The following is a 23,646-nucleotide window of genomic DNA, read 5'->3' as shown; positions in this document are numbered from 1 at the left end:
TTAGACAAAGAAAGGCTATGAAAACCATGCCTATTAATATAAATCTATTGCAGACTAAGCATCCAGAAGTTCTACAGAGCATACAGAAATAATTCAGGAGGAAAAATATATGAAGATATTTCTCCTATATTCAAATGCGTAGGTCAACTCAAAAAAGATTTCTTACTTGAATGCAGACCATGCATATATGTTCAGACCTAGCAATTTGATTGGAATGCAGGAATATAACCCTAACTTAACAGCAAGTGGCTAGTCAACATAGTTTTCAAATAAGAAATTATGGTAATTTCAAAGATTCATGATTTCAAATATTATATCTGCTGTAATTAATAAAATATAAATTTGGCAGACACGACTGATTAAACAGGGCTCATTTGTCTTCAAATATATGAAGATAAAAAACACATTCACTAGATGTAAAAGATAAATCTGAAATATAATATAATATTGAAAGATATTAATTTTACGTGTTAGTTATCCTTGAATATAAATTTAACATTTTAAACTTAATTTTCTCCTAAAGAATACCTGCTTTCAATGCATTATGGCTTGGATTTCATTACTTTTAATGCTTGGTGTTAAGCTTTGCTTTCAAGAACTCTTTCAACATTTTACCTGATACAGGGAGCTATTCACCAAGGAAATGAGAAAGTAGACACTTAAGTTAATGAGAAAGTACAAATTATTTAGAGGCAAAACCTGAAATTAGATGCATCTGTCCTGTTCCCCATGGTTCCTGTTCTCCAGAACGAGAAGCTAGCAGCAAGCCACGGTTTTCCTCGTTCCTACTTCTATAGTTTAGTCTATTGACAAGAAGGCAGTGCCAGTGATGCACTGTAGTATCGTATTTGCCTCGACACAGTCTTTGTAAAATATATAAATGTTAATAAAATAACCCAGATACTTCGCTTTTTTAATCTTACAGCTCAGTCCATGAACAGTAACCAGTGTCTCAAAGGCTCCTTCCTATCCATAAATGCTATCCTTAACAACTAACTATTCCCCTGGTTTTTAGAATCATAGAATCATAGAATAATTAGGGTTGGAAAGGACCTTAAGATCATCTAGTTCCAACCCCCATGCCATGGGCAGGGACACCTTACGCTAAATCATATCACTCAAGGCCTCGTCCAGCCTGGTCTTGAACACTGCCAGGGATGGAGCACTCAAAGCCTCCCTGGGCAACCTATTCCAGCGCCTCACCACCCTAACAGAAAAGAATTTCCTTCTTATATCCAACCTAAACTTCCCCTGTTTAAGCTTTAACTCGTTACCCCTTGTCCTGTCACTACAGTCTCTAATGAAGAGTCCCTCTCCAGCATGCCTATAGACCCCCTTCAGATACTGGAAGGCTGCTAGGAGGTCTCCACACAGCCTTCTCTTCTCCAGGATGCACAGCCCCAACTTCCTCAGCCTGTCTTCATACGGGAGGTGCTCCAGTCCCCCGATCATCCTCGTGGCCCTCCTCTGGACTTGTTCCAAAAGTTCCATGTCCTTTTTATGTTGAGGACACCAGAACTGCACACAATACTCCAGGTGAGGTCTCACAAGAGCAGAGTAGAGGGGCAGGATCACCTCCTTCTCCCTGCTGGTCATGCTCCTTTTGATGCAGCCCAGGATTACGGTTGGCTTTCTGGGCTGCGAGCGCACACTGCCAGCTCATGTTCATTTTCTCATCAACCAGCACCCCCAACTCCTTCTCCGCAGGGCTGCTCTGAATCTCTTCTCTGCCCAACCTGTAGCTGTGTCTGGGATTGCTCCAACCCAGGTGTAGGACCTTGCACTTGGCATGGTTAACTTCATGAGGTTGGCATCAGCCCACCTCACAAATGTGTCAAGGTCCCTCTGGATGGCATTCCTTCCCTCCAGCATATCAACCGACGTACACAGCTTGGTGTCATTGGCAAACTTGCTGAGGGCGCACTCAATCCCACTGTCCATGGCAGCGACAAAAATGTTGAACAAGACAGGTCCCAACACTGATCTCTGAGGGGCACCACTCGTTACTGGTCTCCAGGTGGACATTGAACTGTTGACCACAACTCTTTGCATGGTGCCATCCAGCCAGTTCTTTATCCACTGAGTGGTCCATCCATCAAATTGATGTCGCTCCAATTTAGAGACAAGGATGACGTGTGGGACAGTGTCGAACGCTTTGCACAAGTCCAGGTAGATGACATCAACTGCTCTACCACTGTCCGTCAGGTCTGTAGCCCCATCATAGGAGGCCACCAAATTGGTCAGGCAGGACTTCACCTTAGTGAAGCCATGCTGGCTGTCACCAAACACCTTGTTGTTTTTCATGTGCCTTAGCATGCCTTCCAGGAGAATCTGCTCCAAGATGTTGCCAGGCACAGAGGTGAGACTGACTGGTCTGTAATTCCCTGGGACATCCATTTTCCCCTTCTTGAAAATGGGGGTTACATTTCCCTTTTTCCAGTTCTTGGGAACTTCACCTGACTGCCATGATTTCTCAAATATGATGGCCAGCAGCTTCGCAACTTCATTTGCCAGCTCCTTCAGGACCCATGGATGGATCTCATCAGGACCCATGGACTTGTGCACGTTCAGGTTTTTAAGATGGTCTCAGACCAGTTCCTCTCCTACAGTGAGTGCAAGGTCTTCATTCTCACAGTCCCTGCATCTGCCTTCCAAGACTTGGGTGGTTTGGTCAGAGCCTTTGCCAGTGAAGACCGAGGCAAAGAAGTCATTGAGAACCTCAGCCTTCTCCAAATCCTGTGTATTCTCCTGAGAGCTATGTCTGTTTTTTATTTGGTATGTACCTGCAGAATCCCTTCCTATTATCTTTAATACCTCTAGCTAAGTTTAATTCTAACTGGACCTTGGCTTTCCTAACCTGGTCCCTAGCTTCTTGAACAACATCCCTGTACTCTTCCCAGGACACCTGTCCTTGCTTCCACTTTTTATAAGCCTCTTTTTTCATTTGAATTTTCCTCAGGAGCTCCTTATCCATCCAAAGAGGTCTCCTGGCCCTCCTGCTGTGCTTCCTTCTGGTTATGATGCAACACTTGCAGCTTGCAGCAGGTGATACTTGAATGTCAACCAACAGTCTTGGGCCCTCTGCCCTCTAGGGCTATATCCCATGGAACCTTCCAAAGCAGGTTCCTGAAGAGGCCAAAATCTGCTCTTTTGAAGTCCAGGGCACTGAGCTTGCTGCACGCTCTTCTCACTGTCCTGAGGATCTCAAATTCGAGCATCTCATGATTACTGCATCCAAGGCTGCCCTGGAGAGTCACATTTCCAATGAGCCCTTCCCTGTTGGTGAGCACAAGGTCAAGCATGGCACCTCTCCTTGTTGGCTCCTCTATTACTTGCAGAAGGAAGTTGTGTTCTACACAATCGAGGAACCTCCTGGATTGCTTTTGCCAAGCCTGTAACCTTCCATTCCAACACTCCAGTCATAGGAGCCATCCCACCATGTTTCTGTGATGCCTATTATATCATACCCCCATAGATGTGCACACACCTCTAATTCCTCTTGTTTGTTCCCTATACTACGGGCATTTGTATAGAGGCATCTGAGTTGAGCTCTAACTGAAGCCGGCTCATTGGCTGGAGCGGCTGGGATATCTCTACATTGCTCCAAGCATTTATTATAGGTTCTGGCAACTGACTGGGTGTGTTGGAATGGAATGATGCACCCCTCCCCCAACACATCTAGTTTAAGGCCTCCTTGACCAGTCTGGCAAGCTTCCTACCAAAACTGCTCTTTCCCTTCTTTATCATCAGCTCCACCAGCCCCCACTAGACCTGGCCTACAAGCTTGTGTCCCATGTTCAAGACACCCTAACCCCTGTCTATGACATCACCCTTTTAACCAGTTATTAACCTGGCTGATCCTCCTAGCTTTTTTTAGGTCCTCCCCTGTATCCTGGAGAACTGATGAAAAGACTATCTGAGCTCCAGAGCCCCTAACCACCTCCCCCAGGGCTCTGTAGTCCTTCTTTATTTTCCCCAGGCTACTACTATCTATATCCCTAGCACCCACAGGTATCACTAGGAGTGGGTAATAGTCCATGGGACTTACTAGAGCAGGCAGCCTCTCTGCCACACCCCTGATCTATGCCCCTGGTAGGCGACACACCTCCCTTGAGACCGGGTCAGGCTGACAGACAAGTGCTTCTGTCCCTTTCAAAGCAGAGTCCCCTACAGTTATGACCCGCCACTTTTTCCTGGCAGCACCAGTAGAGATCTTCTTTAGCAGTGCATCAGCCGGCTGTTTCTGGCTCGAGTGTGTTTCCTCATTAGCCCCCTGCAGGACAACAAAGCGGTTCTGCGTGGGGACAGGGGATTTAGGGGGAAACCCCTTGCTTTTGGTTGTCCTTTTCCTTCTTTTTTTGTTTTTTTTTTTTTGTCACTAATTCCCAGCTTCCCAGGTTAACGGCCTCCTTCTTTCCTTCATGAGGTAGAGGTGAAGCTTGAGGCCCCTGCACAGTTTGGGCCAGGAGCAAGCAGTCCTGCTTCCTCTCAGCTTCCCTGACATCTCGCAGTCTATTAACAGCATCCCGCAGCTCAGCCACCTGCTGCAGGAGAACCTCCAACAGGGAGCACTGAGTGCAGCCCTGCCCATTGTGCACCCTCCCCTCACCAGACCAGCGCAGGCACTCTCTACACCCCGAGCTCTGCACTGCAGCCTCCCCTCTCATTGGCTCTGTCTGGGTGCCTACGCTGGCCACCGCCGGGGCAGCCAGAGCAGAGATCCCAGACCGGGCCCTGATCATACGAAGAGTGCTCACCATCCTGCCTCGACCCGCTCTTTTCGCCACGCTCCTTTTACATCATTGCTACAGAATCAAATTATGTTGGGACATGAGAGCCTAGGTTTGAGAAGACCAGAAACCAAACTAACTGCTCTTGTTTAGTTAGCAAAACATGAGAACTAGAGATCTCTTACTTTATAAAAAAAAAAAATAATCCCTCACCTTGGCTAAGACAATATAATATATCTCAGGGCAATTTATAGATATGAAAAATATTTATTATTAAATTTTAAAATACACTTATTAACACATACACATACAAACCAAGTGAAACATTTCTTCCTGTTTCCCTCTTCTACAAATATATTGTGATTTCTGTTGTTTTGTCTAATACTTCAAGGAGTTTGGAAAAAAACTAGAAGAAAACCTGTTGGGGGCCATAAACAGAACTGCTTACACCAAGTGCTTTGTTTAAACCCACTCTGCATGAATACAAATTGAATCAGCAGAAAACAATAAAGAAAGTCTGCTTCAACAGCCAGATGAAGTAATAAGAACATACCTACTTATCACACCATTTTCAAACTGATTGAGAACATGCATAATGACACTGTGAATTATTTTCTGCTCCCAAAATAATAATATTGTTATTTACAAGTAAAGCAAAGTTTACTGATGTGCAGCCTTCTTAACTCCACAGCTCCTTTCAAATATATATATTATTTTTATTATTTGAATTTGCTACCTATCTGCTAATTTGCAGAGAAAAATCTATCTATCTTTTTTTAAATCAGATGTAAGCCTTTGGTATGGTAGCAGCCATGTAAATAAGCCTTAAACAAGAAGCTAAGCTCACAATATGGGTTAGCATCAACACAGGAGGTAAAAACTGTTACTGGTCTATGCTTAAAACTGTGATTCATGTTTCTGCTAAGAGATCTATTATGTATTAGAACAAAACACTGATAATTATTTGGTCTGAGAAAGTGACACAACTGAATGGTCTTCCAAAGAGTTCTTTGTAAATAGATCAGCTCATCAAGGAAAAAACAAACAAAAACCAAAAAGCCAAAACATAATGTTGAGCATTTAGTGATGCTTTTCTCTTTCCACTGTGACTGCTGGATTTTGAAGAAATACTTATTTTTTTGGTTGTAGTTTTACTTGATCACCTTGTAAATTAAAGGGTAGGGAAGTTAAAGTGTTGTTGAGAGTCCTGAAAGCAATGTGGCACAGTGGTATCAAAATGATGGAGACAACAAAAGACATAGTTTGAAGTGCAAAATCTTTAAAACTGCAAATAACTTCTACAAAGATAAAATGCAGCTGGAAAAAACTCTAGATGATTTCATATAGATAATACAAATCATCTCACAAGAGTATTTAATAAGATTTACCATATATTTTGAAGAAAACGTGGAAATAAACAGTGTTAAAATTTCAGGAAAGATTTCGTATTTGGATATTTCTTTTTTGTTTCCATTCTCTTGCAAAACTTGTTTCATACTCTTGTTAGTAATGATCCGTGACACAGAAGATGCCTTAGTGTCAGTAACAAGTATGTATTGTAGTGGGAACATTCTTACTTCACTGCTGGGACTTCACACAGAAGGGAACTACTTAAATGTGAATGAATAAACATAAAGGACTAATCACACAGCAGGACTTGTGCTTTTCACTATCTTGTGTAGTTAAAATCAGCTATTTCCTTATGCTAATCATTTAATTCCATCTGTTGAAATCCTGCCAGCCACATGTCTAACATAATGATAGAATTTGTACTTCAGAGTGTCATTCACATGTCTACCATGCCCATGAATTTCTTCCCATGGTTAATGCTATTGCTGCATGAAATAATCTGCAATATACATGAAAATGGTTGGTGAAACATGTCACTGAAAAAGCTATATCTTCTTAAACAAAGTGAGACTATTAAAAAAAAAAAAAAAGCTTAATTTCTTAACCAGCAAACAAAATTTGAAAGACAAATTTTCAGTGAGAATGTTTATATGCATTGAACCAGAAGGAAGGCTATTCTATACAAATTCAATTGCTAGAACAGCCAGATTTACAGTTTCTTAGTAGCCTTATGTATATCTGAAATATTTACTGCATGTAAAGCAGTATTAAAGATACTTTGTGGCTACACAAAGACTCTATGACTGCATTCTTGTGAACAGACATGATTTACTTAATAACAGTTTAAGCATTTTCTATATTTTAACCACTTAACTTTATAACCTCTACAACTGTATTTTAGCATATTTTTTGTAAGTTTTCTTAACATTCATTTCAACGGGGAAAAAGAGATACACACAGATATACCCTGCATGCAAGCGTATGACTTGAACCTCCAGTCTTCCACATTATCTGCATGCGTCTCTGTGTGTTTAGTTATATATTAGGCACAAGAAGTGTCTTTCAGGTGGAGAAAGTTCATTTTGATACAGAGGCGCACTGCTCACGCTACATTCAAGGGACTGTTGCAGACTCTCTCATTGTCACATCTTCCTCAATTCTGAAGAAACTCTTACATGGCCTGTGCCAGGTCCACAGACTGCAGATGTTTAGAGACAGGCATCTCTCCTCCCACCAACTAGTAAAACTGTTCTGGCAACTCCCAAGCACTCCCAATGCAGCATACGCTGCTGCTGCAGGTGTTGCTTTGGCAATACTGTGAGCTCAACTCTTAAAAATATTCATGTTCAGTTATCACTTTGTCAAACAGCCAACTTTTTCCTGAGGAGAAAAACAAAATGTCTGAGGCTGAACTTTCAGCATTGCAATGAACATGGCTGGGGGTTGGTGGGGGGGTGGAAATCACATTTCCATCCAGTTCAACTAGGGGGGCAAAAAAAATCTCTGTGAAGATGTAAATTGTACAACAAGAAGATCCCTGGCACTGCTACAGTTTGTGTCATTCAAGAAGGCAGTTTAACTATGGTGAAGAAAGTATTTTTTTTGCAAGTAAGATCTCTAGTAGGTGGCTTTATTGGTATGGTTGTCCTGGCAAACTTACTGCAGTCTAACTAGTCCTGAAATTCAGCCATAATATGGTGGTATTTCATAAGACAGGAAAAAGACAGCAGTTTTGCTTCTCTCAATTTCAAAGGCTACTTCAAGTAAACGTGTTAGACCAGAAAGGAAGGTCAGAATAATCTCTCATATAACAAAACGTCTCAGTTTAAGTGGAGACTGGAATAAGGAACAATATTTACCTCCTGACTGCTATTCTAATCCCCACTGTGATGAGTGAGGAAGGGATAAGCAGCAAGGGGGTTGAAGCTTTGACAATATATCAGCTACTAGTATTCCTCAGCTGAAAGGATGCAGTCCCCACCTGGGAACAGATTGGCTCATGACAGGATTCAGGAAGCTTCCTTGTGTGCTGGGGAAAAAAAAAAGTGCATTGTATTTCATTTATGGTGGCATTCTAGCATCATCCCAATATACCATTTTTTATTTGTGCTAACTTCAAAACTCAGACCATGGCTGCAAGATCTATTTTCTGGAGCATTTTCTTACTATTTTTAGAAGTTCAGATTAGCTCCAAGCTTTGATTTGTCTGTATTTATCACATAAGTGTCAAAAGACTGATCATGCTACATTTGAAACAAAGCAGTACATTGTACCTCTCATAGTCTTATTTAAGGTGTGCCTGAAGAAGCGTAAGATTTAGGGCATGGCCTATGATTGAGATCTTCTAAGAGCTGCCTCTAGAAAATTCAGTGAATAAAGAATCTGAGTTAATGAAATGTATGAGTAGTAGATGGTAAGGTAATACATGAGGAAACTGGGAATGTGATGAGTGCAGAATGGATCTAATCATTCAGATGATTTCTGAGAAGTACCCAGTGTTCAGTAACGCTTATGTTGGCTGAAATTCACTCTCTGATACCTTTCACATTAATAGGGTCGATCAGTGCTTGTAAGCCTTCAGAAAGTAAATTGAAGAGGCTCTGTCATTTCGATTGGTGCTTTTTTTTTCTGGTTTTTTTTTTTTTTTCTCCCTTGGGTATTCAGTACATTGCTTGGAAGCTACAAAGTCAAACTAACGGGACTCCCGGAAGAATCACGTAGATCCACATTGCTTGGGGAAAATGTCAATCTGAACTAGAAACAAAGATGGATCAAAATTACAATAGAAATTTGCAGACTTAAAAATTAGCTGGGTGTTATTTAAAAACTAAATATGGAATGCCTGTTTTGTGCCTAATGGTAATGTTAAATATTTAACATCCTCTCTCAGACCACACACATCATGCTATTTCAAAGTTATTTTACATGTAAATGGTGACATTTAAGAACCATTGAAATCTGCACTGCCTCCAGTTTACAGTTATCTTTTTAATGTAATATTTTCAATGCCTACATTTCCAAAAGTAAAAGAGCCCTGAACTGAAAAAGTATATTTTCTGAATATCAAACCCTGTTGTGTCTCAAGTTCTGTGCCCATTTGTTCATAGCAAAGTACAGAAATCATTAGTTGTCATTTGCTTCAGAAACTACATTTATTTTTTCCAAGTAAAAGGCACACTGTTTTTTTTATGTACAGTGATAACACTTAATATAATAATTTAAAAAGCATCTCAAACTAAATGTATGTTGCATTTAGTACTGGAAATTTGGATTATTCTTTTTATTATTTCTCCAGATAAACTCTATTTCACAACAAGACAATGTATATACATGCATATAACTATGTGTGCATAAACATGTATTTATATATATAATATTGGTTATGACAGTTTTCATCATGGAGTAACATTTTACTGTATGAATCATGAGGAAAGGATGCATCTGAAATGGCATACCAGAAGAGAATGCAGGATTCTTCCAATCACTGCCAGCTGTTGCTGTTCTCCTATCTGAAGGATAGATGAGGCTTGGAGAAGATTTTCTTTATTGTTTTGAAGCAGTTGGCTCTGAATGTAAATAAACCATCATGCTGAGCTACCAGGAGCAGCATTCATTCTCATTTGAAAGCAGGTCATGGATTCAGCTTTGCTTTCAATTTCCAAATAACCTAAGCAATGTGCACCACGTGCTGCTTCAGGCCTCTGAAAGCACTCCTACTGGTAGCATTCTCTAACACACTTATCTTATTAGTGGTCTGGGCTTGTCAATTTTTTAGTTCAGGTTCTGATTTTGCACACCTGCCACAATGAGGCAACCAAGATGTCTATATTTTTTTTTTTTTTTTCGGGGGGGGAAACACTCATTTTTTCTCTCCAAACAAAGTGAAAAACGGTATAATCACTACAAATTCTGTCACTGCTTCTCAGTGTCCAGACAGGAAACAAAAACAAATGAGCTGTCAGCATAAAACTCAGAACAACAGATTGAATTGCTTTTTGTCATCTTCAACACAACTTCAATTACTGAGAAAATTACTTGGAAAGGTATTTAGATCCTTCCCCAGAGGTGGCTATTTTTCTATGTCTGTCAGTCACATACTCAATGTACTACCCCCAAAGTCCTCTCTAAAGGGTCTCTTGGCAATGGTATGGATGCATCTGGAACACTACGTCTAGTTTCACTTCCGCCTTTGTCTCTCTTTCCCCCCTCCACCTCCTCTTTGGTTAAGCAACAGAAGGGAGTTTTGGTCAAAATAATCAGGCATTTAGCGGAGGTGATCTACATTGGGAAGCTAAGGGAACTTGTCTTGTTAAATCTTGTGTAGAGAAGGCCAGTGAGTGCTTGAATAACAGCATGCAATTATTTTCAGTGTTACAAAGATGATGGATATTAATTCTATTTGAGAAAATATAAGAAGGGCTAAAAGTCACAGATTGTGAATAGGAAGGTTCAATCTGGATCTTTGGGAAAAAAAAAAATCAGAGGCTGCAGAGTTTTTTTCTTTGCAGGCTTTTAAGATTTGGCTAAGGAAAGCCATGAGCTAATCCAGGACTGACAACAATCCTACTTTACGCAAAAACCTGGGATAGATGACCTAAAGGTACCTTCAAGCCAAAATTTCTATGATTTTATGATTTTTTCACCTCCTGATCTCACAAGACTGTGTAAACTTTTTATTACCAGTATAATGAAGATGTGGTAGAGAAGCTAGACTGCAGATAAAAAGGCTCTGTGACTTTTAGTTAACCTTTTAAATATTGTTATTTTCTGAGAGAATGCCCAGTAGATGGTAGATGTGCTTTAGTCTAGTTGGATGCCAAGTAAGAAGGCACCAACAAAACATTGCAGCTACACTGTCAAGCTGTTTTCAGGCAATTTTCTTCCCATTAGAAGGAAGGAGACATACTGCAGCTAGTCACATTTGCTCCTGCTGGAATGAGTTCCTCCGTTTTGGTAAAACTGGAATTTGTGATCTCTGTAGCTGCAGTGAATGCTCTGTACTGTCAAAGGGGTGGAGGTAGATCTATGGCCTGAAGCAGACACACTCTCCATTTGTTCATTTTTTGAGATTCTAATTAATGAATTCATCTGTTGTATCCACATAAACTTAATCATCACTACATCGTCTTCTGCCACATCTCATTCATAGTGCTGGGATTGCACATCAGTAATCTATAAACTTATTTTTTCAGTTAAAACTGATTTGGTATTCTAAACCTGGCAGGATCTGGAGTGAAAGATGTTTCTCATTTTTTTCCCAGTGCACAATACCTCTCTAGAGAAGATACTTCAAATGATGCAATGAAGGCATTGCACAAGCTTCCTATCATCATGTTTTTTTAAAAGTTTACCATACTAAGATAATTTCAGTTTTCACATTGCCAGTGTAGTACCTAGAGTCCCATTTTAATTTCTGAATCTACCCAGCTGCAGATATTGGAAATGGTTGAGAGATTTACAAACCATAATACAAAAGAAATTAAAGTTGTTACCAGTGTAAAAGTGGAATATAAAACTGGTTTAAACCTTACAATGTTGTGCTTTAACCTTTCCTAAGCCTTGCATCAAACATCACTAAATAGCTGGAAGGAATAAAATCAGGAGATTTTTCCTTATGAAAAAATAAATATATCAGAGTCAAAGAATAGATTTTGTTCTTTGAGTAAATGTCAGGGTCTTTACCAAACAGGAAATTTTCAGAAGTGGAATGGGTTGTAAACAGCCAAATTTTAGGACAGTCTCAGAGACTTTTCCTGGCAACTGCGGTCTCTTTCATCTGTTTGGTCTTTTGTGTGGTGTTGTTTTAGTTTTTATTACCCTTTTAAGTTCAGTAGAATATACGTTCATTTCAATAAAGTACTGGCAGTGACAAATTATGTCTTCTGTTCCCTACTTCCATTACTCTTGCAATCAACTAATTTCTGCCAGCCCTGTATACTTACTTGGAAAGCAAAGGTGGGCAAGTCACTTTCTAGAAGTGTCTTCATTCCCTTTTATTTATTATTTGAGAGCAAACAGCAGCTATATTTCCTGCCATCACAAGAAGAGACTGTTGATGAAAAATGAGAAAAATCATAGGAATACTTAGTAGGAACCAAAACATCTAGTATGTGAAGTACATATTCCCTAGTGCTCACTGAGAACAAGACAGAGAACCTACAATCTTGCAGGAAACAGTTTCTCTAGGGAGACCTATCCAGAATAACCAATACTTGTTTGGGGAAAACTGAGTTCCAGAAGAAACAAAAAAGGAAGACATATACAGCAATATACATGACTTACTTAAACAACACTATTACTGATCATATTTATAACAAATAAGCAATATTTAATGGTAGACATGTGAAGGAAAGCTTGGAAGGGCTTGGAAATTTTATGGGATACAGAAACATACATATTTAATGTAAAAATGCATTAAAGTTACCTTTGGGAAGGATCTTAAACTTGTGCTTCAGGGCAATCACTACCCCTGACCAATTACACTGAGACCTGTACGTGGTGGTAGATGAAGAGGTGGGGGAAAATATGTAGTTTTTCTACTGAGTTCTTCAAGCATTTCTCTGAAAGCTGGTTACAGTACAGTACAAGTACAGAGAGCAAGACGAAGCTCAGGCCTGACATTAAATGGCAGTTCCCGTGTTCCATTTACTCTCCCCCAATTCTCTAAAATGAAAACAAGTACAAAGAACTATGCAACAATATTAAAGTTATTGAAAATAATAATAATGCAATTGAATGTAATAATAATTCAAACAGAAATTTTACAATGCTCAAAAGGTGAGGACGTTTATTTTACAATAGTTGTTTAATTTGTCTTTAGCATTAGTGCTTCTGAAGATCAGGTCACTTCTACATGAAGTAATTTAAGTGTAGACAGTTGGAAAAAAGAAAAGAATCTGTTTATGGGACCATGGCAGCCATTACCTGGTACTACACTACAGTAGCTTCTGAAAGGAAAATGTTATGCCACTGTGGTTAGTTCTTAAGGGAAAGCACCAATTCTCCACTGCAGATAAATAGAAACTTGATCTTTAGCTGTGTCCTGCACAACTGAAATTGAGAAACCTTCAGGAAATAATAAAGCATCTCAGGTAAAGCCATGTACAGAAAGAGTATTTAATTCCAGTGGCATTAATATACATAATTCATGACACTTTGGAGAAATTGTAATTGAGTTACACTGCATGCCACATTCGGACATAGAACGCAATACCTTATGTATGATTTTCAATACGGGTAGAATAAATAACACTTTAATCTACAGAAGGCTTTTATGGTAAAAATTATCTTTCTGGTACTATTACTCTGTCAGATGGACTTATTTATATTTATTTATTGATATCAAATTCCAAGGTGTATCTAACCACATTCATGCACATTGGCACACACATGCACTTCTCAAAAATCGTATGCCTGTCTTAGAGACTAATTCTGAAACATCCATTTTCAACACTGAAATTAGATGGAAAAACATTTTTTATTTTTCTGGGCTGTAAAAATGACCAGTTCACACAAATAATGTCTGTTTTTCCCCATTCTCTTTCCCTTGGCCTTGTCTGTGCTCTTCTCTAAGAAGTAGCAATCCATACCTCTAACTGGCAACGTGAAACAGCTCATGCTAAAAAAAAAAATAAAAATAAAATGTTACAGCCAAGTCTGGTTTTGGGTTTTTTGTTGTTTTGTTTTTTTTTTTTTTTCAGCTGTACTTTGTTTTCTCACTTTTTACATGCAGGGTGCAACAAAACCAAATGGCCATGAGCTATGGTGCACATTTTTCAATAAATGCGCTTTAAAACCAACCAAAGAACCAACCAAAACCTTTGGAAATTCTGTTGTTTCATACAACAACTTGAAAGATACTGTCATTCAAATTCTTTATGCTCTTTACTTCCAAAGTTTATGGACAAGTGAATGCAGTTTAGAAGAAGGCTTTCTTATACAGAAAAGCTGAAATATTAAAACTTTTATCTTTGTTTTAAAATAAAAAGTAAGTTTTTCCCCTTGATAAAAAAGGAAAAGTCATTGTTAGCAATATGTGTGCCATTTGTGTACATGCACTCAGAATACGTATTTTAGAAGGAAAAAGAAAAAAAAGAATGCCACAAATACCACTAAGTTTTGAAGACAGTAACAGCAAAAATATCAAAGGTGATATGTATCTGAATCACTCGGGAAGCATGGTTTAGTATTCCACATGTGACACTGAATAAATAAGCAGCACATTGCATCTTAAAGCACTGTGAAATTTTAAATCTTGTTCCAGGTGCTGGATTTTATTTGGGCATGGATGTTTTGGGTAAAGCTGAATTAAATATTCTTTGTGTGTGGCTAGAAAAACCTGAAATGTTCTGTTACAGTCACATTCCCAGCTGTTCAGTCACTGCATCTTCTTTAATGGGGATGTGAACACAGTTCCCAGTAGCTGTTATTGTTTAGCTTCTGCTTCATGAAATCAGAAAGCAACGTAGCTAGAAAAAACAAAACCAAACCCATAACCAATATACACATAGTGTAGAAGCATCCTGTGTCTTTTCAAGGAGTGAGTTTTTAAAAGGTTTGCTAAAAAAAATAAAAATAAAAATAATATAACAATTGGTAATAGCCATTCAGATATAAGCTTTAAAATGGTTTTATTCTGAGACTAGGCAGGTGGGTGATGTGTGTTTTTTTTCCTACTAGGTTTTAGTGCCTCATTTCCAGACACTGCTGTCTACATTTTTGTAGACAATGTTAATTCTCTAGCAGATTTCACTTTACTGTTGAATTTTAGAAATTTAAAATGGTAAGAAGAGTGGTAATTCTAACTAGATGCGTTGTAAATATCAATAGTAAAATGAGAAAAGACAGAACGTGCATCTAATCATAAAATATGGTAGCCATGTTTGGGATATGTTTCTTAATGCCTTGCCTCTCTTCATGCTCCACCTGTCATGGTTTAAGCCCCTTTGGCTAGTTTGGGTCAGGTGTCCTGTCTCTGCTTCCTCCTGGCTTCTTGTGCCCCTCCTCAATGGCAGAGCATGAGAGACTGAAAAGTCCTTGATAGGAGTAAACATTGTTTAGCAGCAACTAAAAACATTGATGTATTATCAGTGTTATTCTCAGACTAAAGTTGAAAAACACAGCACTGCACCAGCTACTAAGGATTAAAATGACTGCTATTGATGGACCCAGGACACAACCATTACAGCCTCTTACCGTTTGTATTTTTTTTCTTTTACAGCCTCTTACCATTTGTGTCTTTTTCCTATTTGTATTTTGCTATTTAATTGGCAAAATGCCTCTGTAGGTATTTAAAATTCCTTGATAAAATGTTTAAACATTGATATAACTATCCATTTCAGTGACAGAATGATATTTTTTCTCTGCATTTGCCCAGAAGCAGTACAAGACACAGCTATAGCAGTTATTCCATCGGGCACAGTGTGCACATCAAACATCTTTAGATACATTATCTGTTTGTTTTAAATATTCATTCCAAATCCTGTGATCTTGACCTTCATATACATTTGCTATTATACAAGAAACCTCTCTAAAATGGATGTGGTTTTGCAGCTGTAATATGTTCCTTTACTTTTCTTTCAATACCGTACAAAGAGAACAACATACCAATTTGATCCAATCTGAATGAAAAACGGAGCAATAAGGCATGTATTAATAAAAACTTATTTTAAAGTATGCAAATTATAAACACCAAAGCTTCTTCTCAACAAGATATATCTAAAAAAAATCAGAACTATAATTCACTTGGAGAACCGCCTTTTTAAATTACATATTAACATTTTTATGGTTACAGTTCTGATTTTAGTTGAAAGTGTAGAGATATGTTAAAGAGTAACAGCATATGCAGTTTATTAAATTAATTATTTATTTAATATTAGCATGTAGCAAATAGATTCCCTTATAAGCTTGTCACATGCATAATGAAGAATTTTACTGTAAATTCAGAAAGTAAGAAAAATACAGGACATGATCTGCATTCTTACTATACTATTTCTTTTGATAGTATTACAATTAGTACTTTTCACATGGAGACATGAGAATTTGTTGCTATAAAATTGAATAAATGGTTAAAAATTGTCATTAACATAGTTACCTATTTTTATTGCTCTGAGAGTGAAGTGGTATTTTGCTTAAATAAAGTGCATCGTAATGGAAACACACACACATACCTATATGCATATTTATAGTTAAAATAATTATACATGGAGTGGCACAGGAACATGTTAGTATGCCAACTTTATCTAACCATTTTCCGTGGAAACTGTATCAGCCAACTGAAGAATAAAACTGTAATACCTGCGTGAAACACCCTCACCTCCAAGCATCAATAATGTTGTTATGGGAGGATTAAAGAGAAAGAACATTATGCCACTGTATAAATCACAAAGAGGCCCATAGCTTGGATACTTTGTGTACTTCTTATCCCCTCGTGTCAGTAAAGCAAATCATACAAATTAAAAAACAAAATACAAATCAAAAAGCCTGGAAAAAGGGCAACAAGGATGACCAGAAGTTTGAGATGGCTTCTGAAGGAGGAAGAACTGGGAAAGCTAAAAAACTTTAGCCTGGAAAGGAAGGAGCATGGGGCAATATGGAAATTGACCACAGAATCAAGGAAAGGATGGTTAGGAATCAGCTTTTCATTCTTCTTATTCACACCAGAATAACAGAACATGAGATGAACCTACCAGGAGCAGTGTTCAAAGCTAAAACAGGGAGGCCTTTTTCATGCAACAGTCTAGACCTGTGGGTCTGCTTACTGAATGGTATTATCACAGAACAGCTGATGCTGGCAGAGACCTCTGGAGATTGTCTACTCAAAGCCCCCTCCTCAGAGAAGTTTATACAGGTTCAAGGGGAAACTATAAATACTTAGAGACTCACTGACTTCTACTGAACAAACTACAGGACACTCAGGAAATCCCCTGTTTGAGGGAACATGGGAGGGTACTGGAGGAAAAATATTATGCACGCACTTTTTATATTCTTTCCTGCAACCCACTTATGTCCACTGTTGGGAATAGCAATGTTGGGTTAGAGGGCTCTTGGCTTCAACCTGTACATCCATTCTCCTTTTTTCATGTTAACTAATACACAATGCAAAGCCAAAAATATCAATGCTTCATGAAAGATAAATAATTATGCACCTGATTATTAAATCAGCAAGTCATGCAGAACCCATCTCCTTATCTACATACAAGTGAAGGAGCATCTGTTTTCACACAGAGGAGATAGAGAAAGATTACCACACACATATTCACAGCACATACAAAAGTGAGAAACTATCGTTTTATGACTTGCCTGTTTTAAGAGATTCTGATGTTCCAGTGGAGTTAGTCCTTCTATATGATAAAGTCACTTTCTTCTTACATTTATCTCAGTGCTCTGCCAAATTTAGATACATAGCTCTGTGTAATGTGTACTCTACAACTTCAGTCAGACCTTGCAAGCTGTCTAGTAACTGCTAAATGAAATGAAGCTTTTCAGTTAACAATCTTCCACCAGAAACCTACCTTTTCTGTTACCCGGCACATGAGACCTAACTGATTGTCAAAACAAATACCATTAAATCACTCTTTGGGTTGATGGTGGCACACAGCTGAATAAATGCGCCACTTATTAAGCCTTTTGAAGGGCAGGAGATCCTTTTGATTATTGCCTGGATACGTTTTGTGTAATGTGCTCTAGGTGGCCCTGCCTTGGAAGGGGGTTGGACTAGATGATCTGCACAGGTCCCTTCCAACCCTAATGATTCCATGATTCTGGAAAGCAGCTGAAAGGTGCTGGAAAAAATCTTCAGTTCTGCATGTAATTCAGCAAATAATCAAATATAATCCTAAAAGTAGATTTTAAAAGCACTAGTCTCCCTTTATGAATTGAAGGATAGCATCAAACTTAGTTGTGACCCTGCATATTTCTCAGGCCAACAAAGTTATCTTATGCTACTAAATAACTTTAAATTCTGGAAAAAGATTACTTAAGAGTAGATCACAAAGGACAGAATGACATTAAAAAATCACCTCTGTCTTCCCTAACAAAAGCATTACAAAACACAAATGTGCTATAAATATCCTGAAAAAGTACAGTGAAGCTATAATACTCAAGAACTTAATCTAAGTACCCGAAACACACATTTGAAAAAGGCTCAATGCCAGCATAAGTGGGGAAGGAGGAATACTTTAACCATTATTGGTTTTACTTTTTTAAATCCCAAGTCAAACATGCAAAATGGTCTGGGACCAGAAGGTGAAAAAGTGAGGATGAAACAACTGTGGATTAAATATAATGAAAAAATATCTGAGTATTTGATGAAGAACAGTTTCTCTTCCTCAAAATACTTGCAGAATACTATGAAAAGGCTTCAGAATTCCTATTATGTACTCATTATATCAACCATATGTAAGTTGGGTTGAACTGTCTTCTGAGAGCCCCACTGAATCCAATGACAGCTTTATTATTAATTAGTTAAAATATACAGTGTTTGCTGTTGTGGCAACCAGTTCCTTTAATTAAGAAGAATAAAATACAAAAGAAAGTAGGTGGGCATTCTTTCAGATTGTAATCTGTTTCCTGAAGCCCTGATTCAGTGGCAGTTTGCCCAGGACAGTACTGAATTACAACTCCCAAAACCCCTCTCATTTCCAGTGAGTTGTTTTAATTTTAAACCAAGGGTTTGAAGACAGAAAGATATTTCATCTAACACACAATTCAAGGGCTATCCCAAAAGGCATGTTTAATGTTTATTTCTGAAAGAAGCCTGTAGGGTTTTTCATGTAATTGGTTCCCACATTATTTAAGAAAAGTTGAACTGTTCACTATACTACTGGGCAAAATACCACATACATCATAACTGAAGCTGGCAGCACTGCCTGCAGTTAAGTCAGTCCGACATTTATCCATGTCGTGGTTTAAACCCAGTCAGGTAATTCGTTCGCTCACTTCCCCCCCTTTCTTGCCCTCCCCCTGCTCTCGGACGGACGGAGAGGAGAATCGAAAAGAATGCAACTCCCACGGGTTGAGATAAGAACAGTTTAGTAACTAAGGTATAACACAGATCACTACTGCTACCACCAATGATAATAATGATAAAGGAAATAACAAGGGAACAGAATACAACACCTCACCACCCACTGACCGATAACTCGCCCCCCAAGCCTGACCAAGCTCCGACCGATACCTCCTCCAACCCTGCAGTCTCCCAGCCCTTCCGGCTAACTCCCCGTTACATCCTGGGCATGACGTGCTGTGGTATGGAATACCTCTTTGGTCAGTTTGGGTCAGGTGTCCTGTCTCTGCTTCCTCACAGCTTTCCCTCCTCCCTGGCAGAGCATGAGGCTCACAAAGTCCTTGGCCAAACCAAAACATCCTTGTTATCAGCTCTGTTCCCGAGCTGAAAGTCAAAACACTGCACTACACCAGCTACCAAGGAGGAGAAACATGACTGCTACTGCTGAACCCAGGACAATCCATTACTGAACGCTTTTCATTATTGGCTGTTTCCAGTTTTACCAACCACAAGCCATCCCAAGCCAGATCCAGAAAACAAGGAGTCTCTAAATGATACCAGATTTTTGTCTTTCTTCCTGCTCATTCCATAATGAGTGTGTAACAGGCAGTAAAACTCCTTACTCACTTGAGTATCTGTGGCTTTTTGCTAGAGTAGAAGCTATTTCTCCCTTCCATATTCTCCAATTATTCTGCTTTTCCCATCCTTCATATCAGTCCTATTCCCCAACCTGTACATAAGTTTTGTTTAGACTGTGTCCTGGGTTCAGCAGTAGCAGTCATTTTTCCCCTTCTTGGTAGCTGGTGCAGTGCAGTGTTTTGACTTTCAGCTCGGGAACAGAGCTGATAGAGATGTTTTGGTTTGGCCAAGGACTTTGTGAGCCTCATGCTCTGCCAGGGGGGAGGGAAAGCTGTGAGGAAGCAGAGACAGGACACCTGACCCAAACTGACCAAAGAGGTATTCCATACCACAGCACGTCATGCCCAGGATGTAACTGGGAGGTAGCCGGAAGGGCTGGGAGACTGCAGGGTTGGAGGAGGTATCGGTCGGTGCTTGGTCGGGCTGAGGGAGGGCAAGTTATCGGTCGGCTGGTGCTGAGGTGTTGTATTCTCTTCCCTTGTTATTTCCTTTATCATTATTATCATTGGTGGTAGCAGTAGTGATTTGTGTTATACCTTAGTTACTAAACTGTTCTTATCTCAACCCGTGGGAGTTGCATTCTTTTCGATTTTCCTCTCTGTCCCTCCGGGAACAGGGGGAGGGCAAGAAAGGGGGGGAAGTAAGTGAACGAATTACCTGACTGGGTTTAAACCACAACAGACTGCTTAAAGCAGGTGGAACAAGTCAACTTGATGATCTTTTTGTTTTGAATTTCCACTTGTACACTTTAGTTGGAATGGGAGCAGATGCCGAACTGTAAGAAAGGAGTTATGTCTGTCTTCTGAAGCATATCAATGTAGAAAGGGCAATGAGCTGAAAAAAAGTCCTTTCCCTGGACCCACTCAGAAGAAGAAATTTATGAGTATGACAATTCTTGTTGTATCATTGCAACTGTATGTTGCATCAACTTACCTTAGCGTAGTCTTACAACATTCATTAAAACCTTAGTGATCTTGGCAACACTAAAAAACCTGATTTTAACTGTTTGCAGTTTTTCTCACTCTGAATCCATGATCAGCTCCTCCTGATGGCCGTGCTGGACTCAAAAGCAAGGGCAAAGTAGTAATGCTCACAATGTTTGGAGTAAGTTCCCAAGCAGAAGAGAGGAGAAATATAAGTAATTTCACTTAGTTCAGAAAATTCATTTGTGAAAGAAGGAAGGACACTGCAGCTTGAAAAAAGAAAGTCTTTGTGCAGGTAGCAGACCACTGCAAAAGTATTTCAGTGCACTAAAAATACTTCACTGCACTGTGAAGTATTTTAGTATGTAGTGAGTGGGGTAAGCTAAAAAATGACATATTTGAGTTATCTCACAGGGACTATAAGATTAGATGTATTTAGTCAGAAGCCTTAAACAGACAGAGAATGATGATGGACTGTAGGAAATTTCTTTGGATATATGTTGTCACACACATACTATAAATCATAGAATCACAGAATCGTTAGGGTTGGAAAGGACCATCAGATCATCAAGTTCCAGCCCCCCCCGCCATGGGCAAGGACACCTTGCACTAAAACGTATCACCCAAGACACCATCCAACCTGGCTTTGAACATCACCAGGGACAGAGCATTCACAGCTTCTCTGGGCAACCCATTCCAGTGCCTCACCACCCTTACAGTAAAGAACTTCTTCCTTATATTTAGCCTAATATTCCCCTGTTTGAACCCATTACCCCTTGTACTGTCACTACAGTCTCTAATAAAGAGTCCCTCCCTAGTATCCTTGTAGGTCAAATACTACCTGTCATCTAAATTTGATCGTAAATGAATTCTCTCTTTGAGTGCAAAACACAGGAGTACATACATACCTGTAAACATAATGACATAATGATTTAAAAAAAAAATTAGGGTCAGTTTATGTCAGGAGTTTCCACACATAATTCAGAAAAGCACTAGAAGATGAGTTTCCAGATAAAAGGGCCTGATGTTAAACAGTGACTGCTTTAACATAATAATATTTTTGATCACTAGATTGAATATCAGATTCAACTGAATTCACAGACTGCATGAAGTAATACCACTGCTCTGAAATCTTAGCAAATAAATGTATATTAACTGAAGCAGTTATATGACAATATTCATACTAACCTGCAATGAAATGTTCTTCCAGGTCCATCAACACATACACCTCCATTGTAACAGAGAACGGAGTTCAGTGCAGGCTCACTGCAAACATCAACGTCAACTTCACAAAACCTGCCAGTGTACCCACTCAGGCAAGTACAAACAAATGCATTGACAGCATCTTGACAGGAACCTCCATTAATGCAGGGAGTAGATTCACATTCCTGAGGAGAGACATAATAATTGACTACACTGCTTTAAACGCATTACTTATTCATTCATTTCAACAGCAAGTGCAAGAGAATGAATCTGGAGATTAGAATAAGTGTTAGACTTTATTGTCTGATAAACAAAAGCCTCTAATTTGGGATAATTTTTGTTTACACAAAGATCCTTTGATTGCAACTCATACTAATTTTTGAACTATGCTTGTTCTTATTAATTAATTTTGGAGACATGCAAATATATTGTTATATAAGCAGTCTTACAGCTGTAAGTATGTGCTTCCCACTCATGTTTCCTTTATTAAAAGTTTAAAACATGTTTTTGAACCATAGTTTATACAATTATTCCTTATAAGTTTTTATAATAAGGCCTATTCCAGTGAAAAAAAATCACATTAGTCAGGCAATTCTGGAGAGAGTACAAAATTACTTATATTAACCAATGCACACAAGCCTTTTATCAGTATTTCATGATAAATACTTTCTCATTATCAATTAATGCATAAAATTGTAAACAGAAACACATAGAAATGTTTATGTGCTCACGTAATAACAATTCCCTCTGATAAAGCTAACGTGAAAGTAATCAAATTCAAACCATGCAATGTAGCAGCAAATCAATGTTTCCCCAGAATTACAGGTGAGTTTAGTTAGTGCAGTTGCCAGTGCAAAAAATGTGGTTTCGCCGTTGAGCACAGAAACCTAGTTTTGGCCTATATCCCAGAGGAGGTTTGTTTTGCTGTTACCACTCAAACAGTCTAGCTAAATTCAGTATTTTAAATTTATTCTCACACTCCTGTAACTTTAGGAGGTTTAATTCTTTAAAAATATCCAAGGGCAGTCAGATTTCTTTCAGGTACTACACTTGCTTTGATAGAATGCAAATTCAGATATCCAGGGGGAATTGTGAGATAGTAACTTATTTTCCTATAAGCTCTCCAGCTGGGTGTATATAAGATGATATATTAGTGAGCATTACCTAAACTAATTGAATTACATATCCCATGGGAAGACGGGGATAGTTTTACACACTGCCAAAAATCCTGTGTCTAGGTTCTAGAAGTAGTCTTTTTGCTATATTAATTACATTTGGATTTGGCAAACATGTTTTCTTTGTTGTGCTCATAAAAAAAATCTCAATTCACAGTTCCAACTTTCTGCCTTTTTTTGCTGTTCCAGTAATTTCTCTTGTCTAGTGTCCTTAATTTATATGCATTTGTATCCATCTCTACTACTTCTGTTATTACAGCTTTGCACATTAGTAGAATAAATTATGAATCTATCAAATAAAATTAAATAGTACCAAAATTAAGTGAACTACTGCACTAGCATTATTGCATTCTGCGCCAAACACAGACGATTCCAGCTGGTTCACTGAACCTATCACAGGGCACAGCTAAGTCCAGCAGCCAATATGATGGCACCTCTGGGAAAGTATGTTTAAGAAAGAGTAAAAACCACTGTGTAGCAGAACACAAGAAAGAGAGGAAAAAGTGTGAAAACCAGCCGGCAGACACAAAGGTCAGAGAAGAAGGAGAGAGAAGTGGTGGTTCAGGCAATCTCCACCAGAGATTCTTCTGAAGCCCCTGCAGAAGACCACTGCGAAACAG

General features: G+C 38.8%; 1 protein-coding gene across 1 annotated transcript in view; it reads right to left on the bottom strand.

Moving 5' to 3' along the window:
- The window catches only part of EYS (eyes shut homolog), a gene marked incomplete at its 3' end in the record, with an annotated part of 771,151 nt that overhangs the window by 368,958 nt on the left and 378,547 nt on the right, over positions 1-23,646 (bottom strand). The window contains exon 28 of the mRNA XM_057418821.1: positions 21,837-22,036. Coding sequence (XP_057274804.1) covers positions 21,837-22,036 — 200 coding nt within the window. The remainder of the gene's footprint in view (positions 1-21,836; positions 22,037-23,646) is intronic.

This window comes from Pezoporus wallicus, unplaced genomic scaffold (genome assembly GCF_028554395.1).
Source record: "Pezoporus wallicus isolate ANWC-B61680 ecotype Strahan unplaced genomic scaffold, APGP_CSIRO_Pwel_v1 contig_4901, whole genome shotgun sequence".
In the NCBI taxonomy this organism is placed as follows: Eukaryota; Metazoa; Chordata; class Aves; order Psittaciformes; family Psittacidae; genus Pezoporus; species Pezoporus wallicus.
The sequence above is the reverse complement of the archived record's forward strand: the minus strand, read 5'-3'. Positions and strand labels throughout refer to the sequence as shown.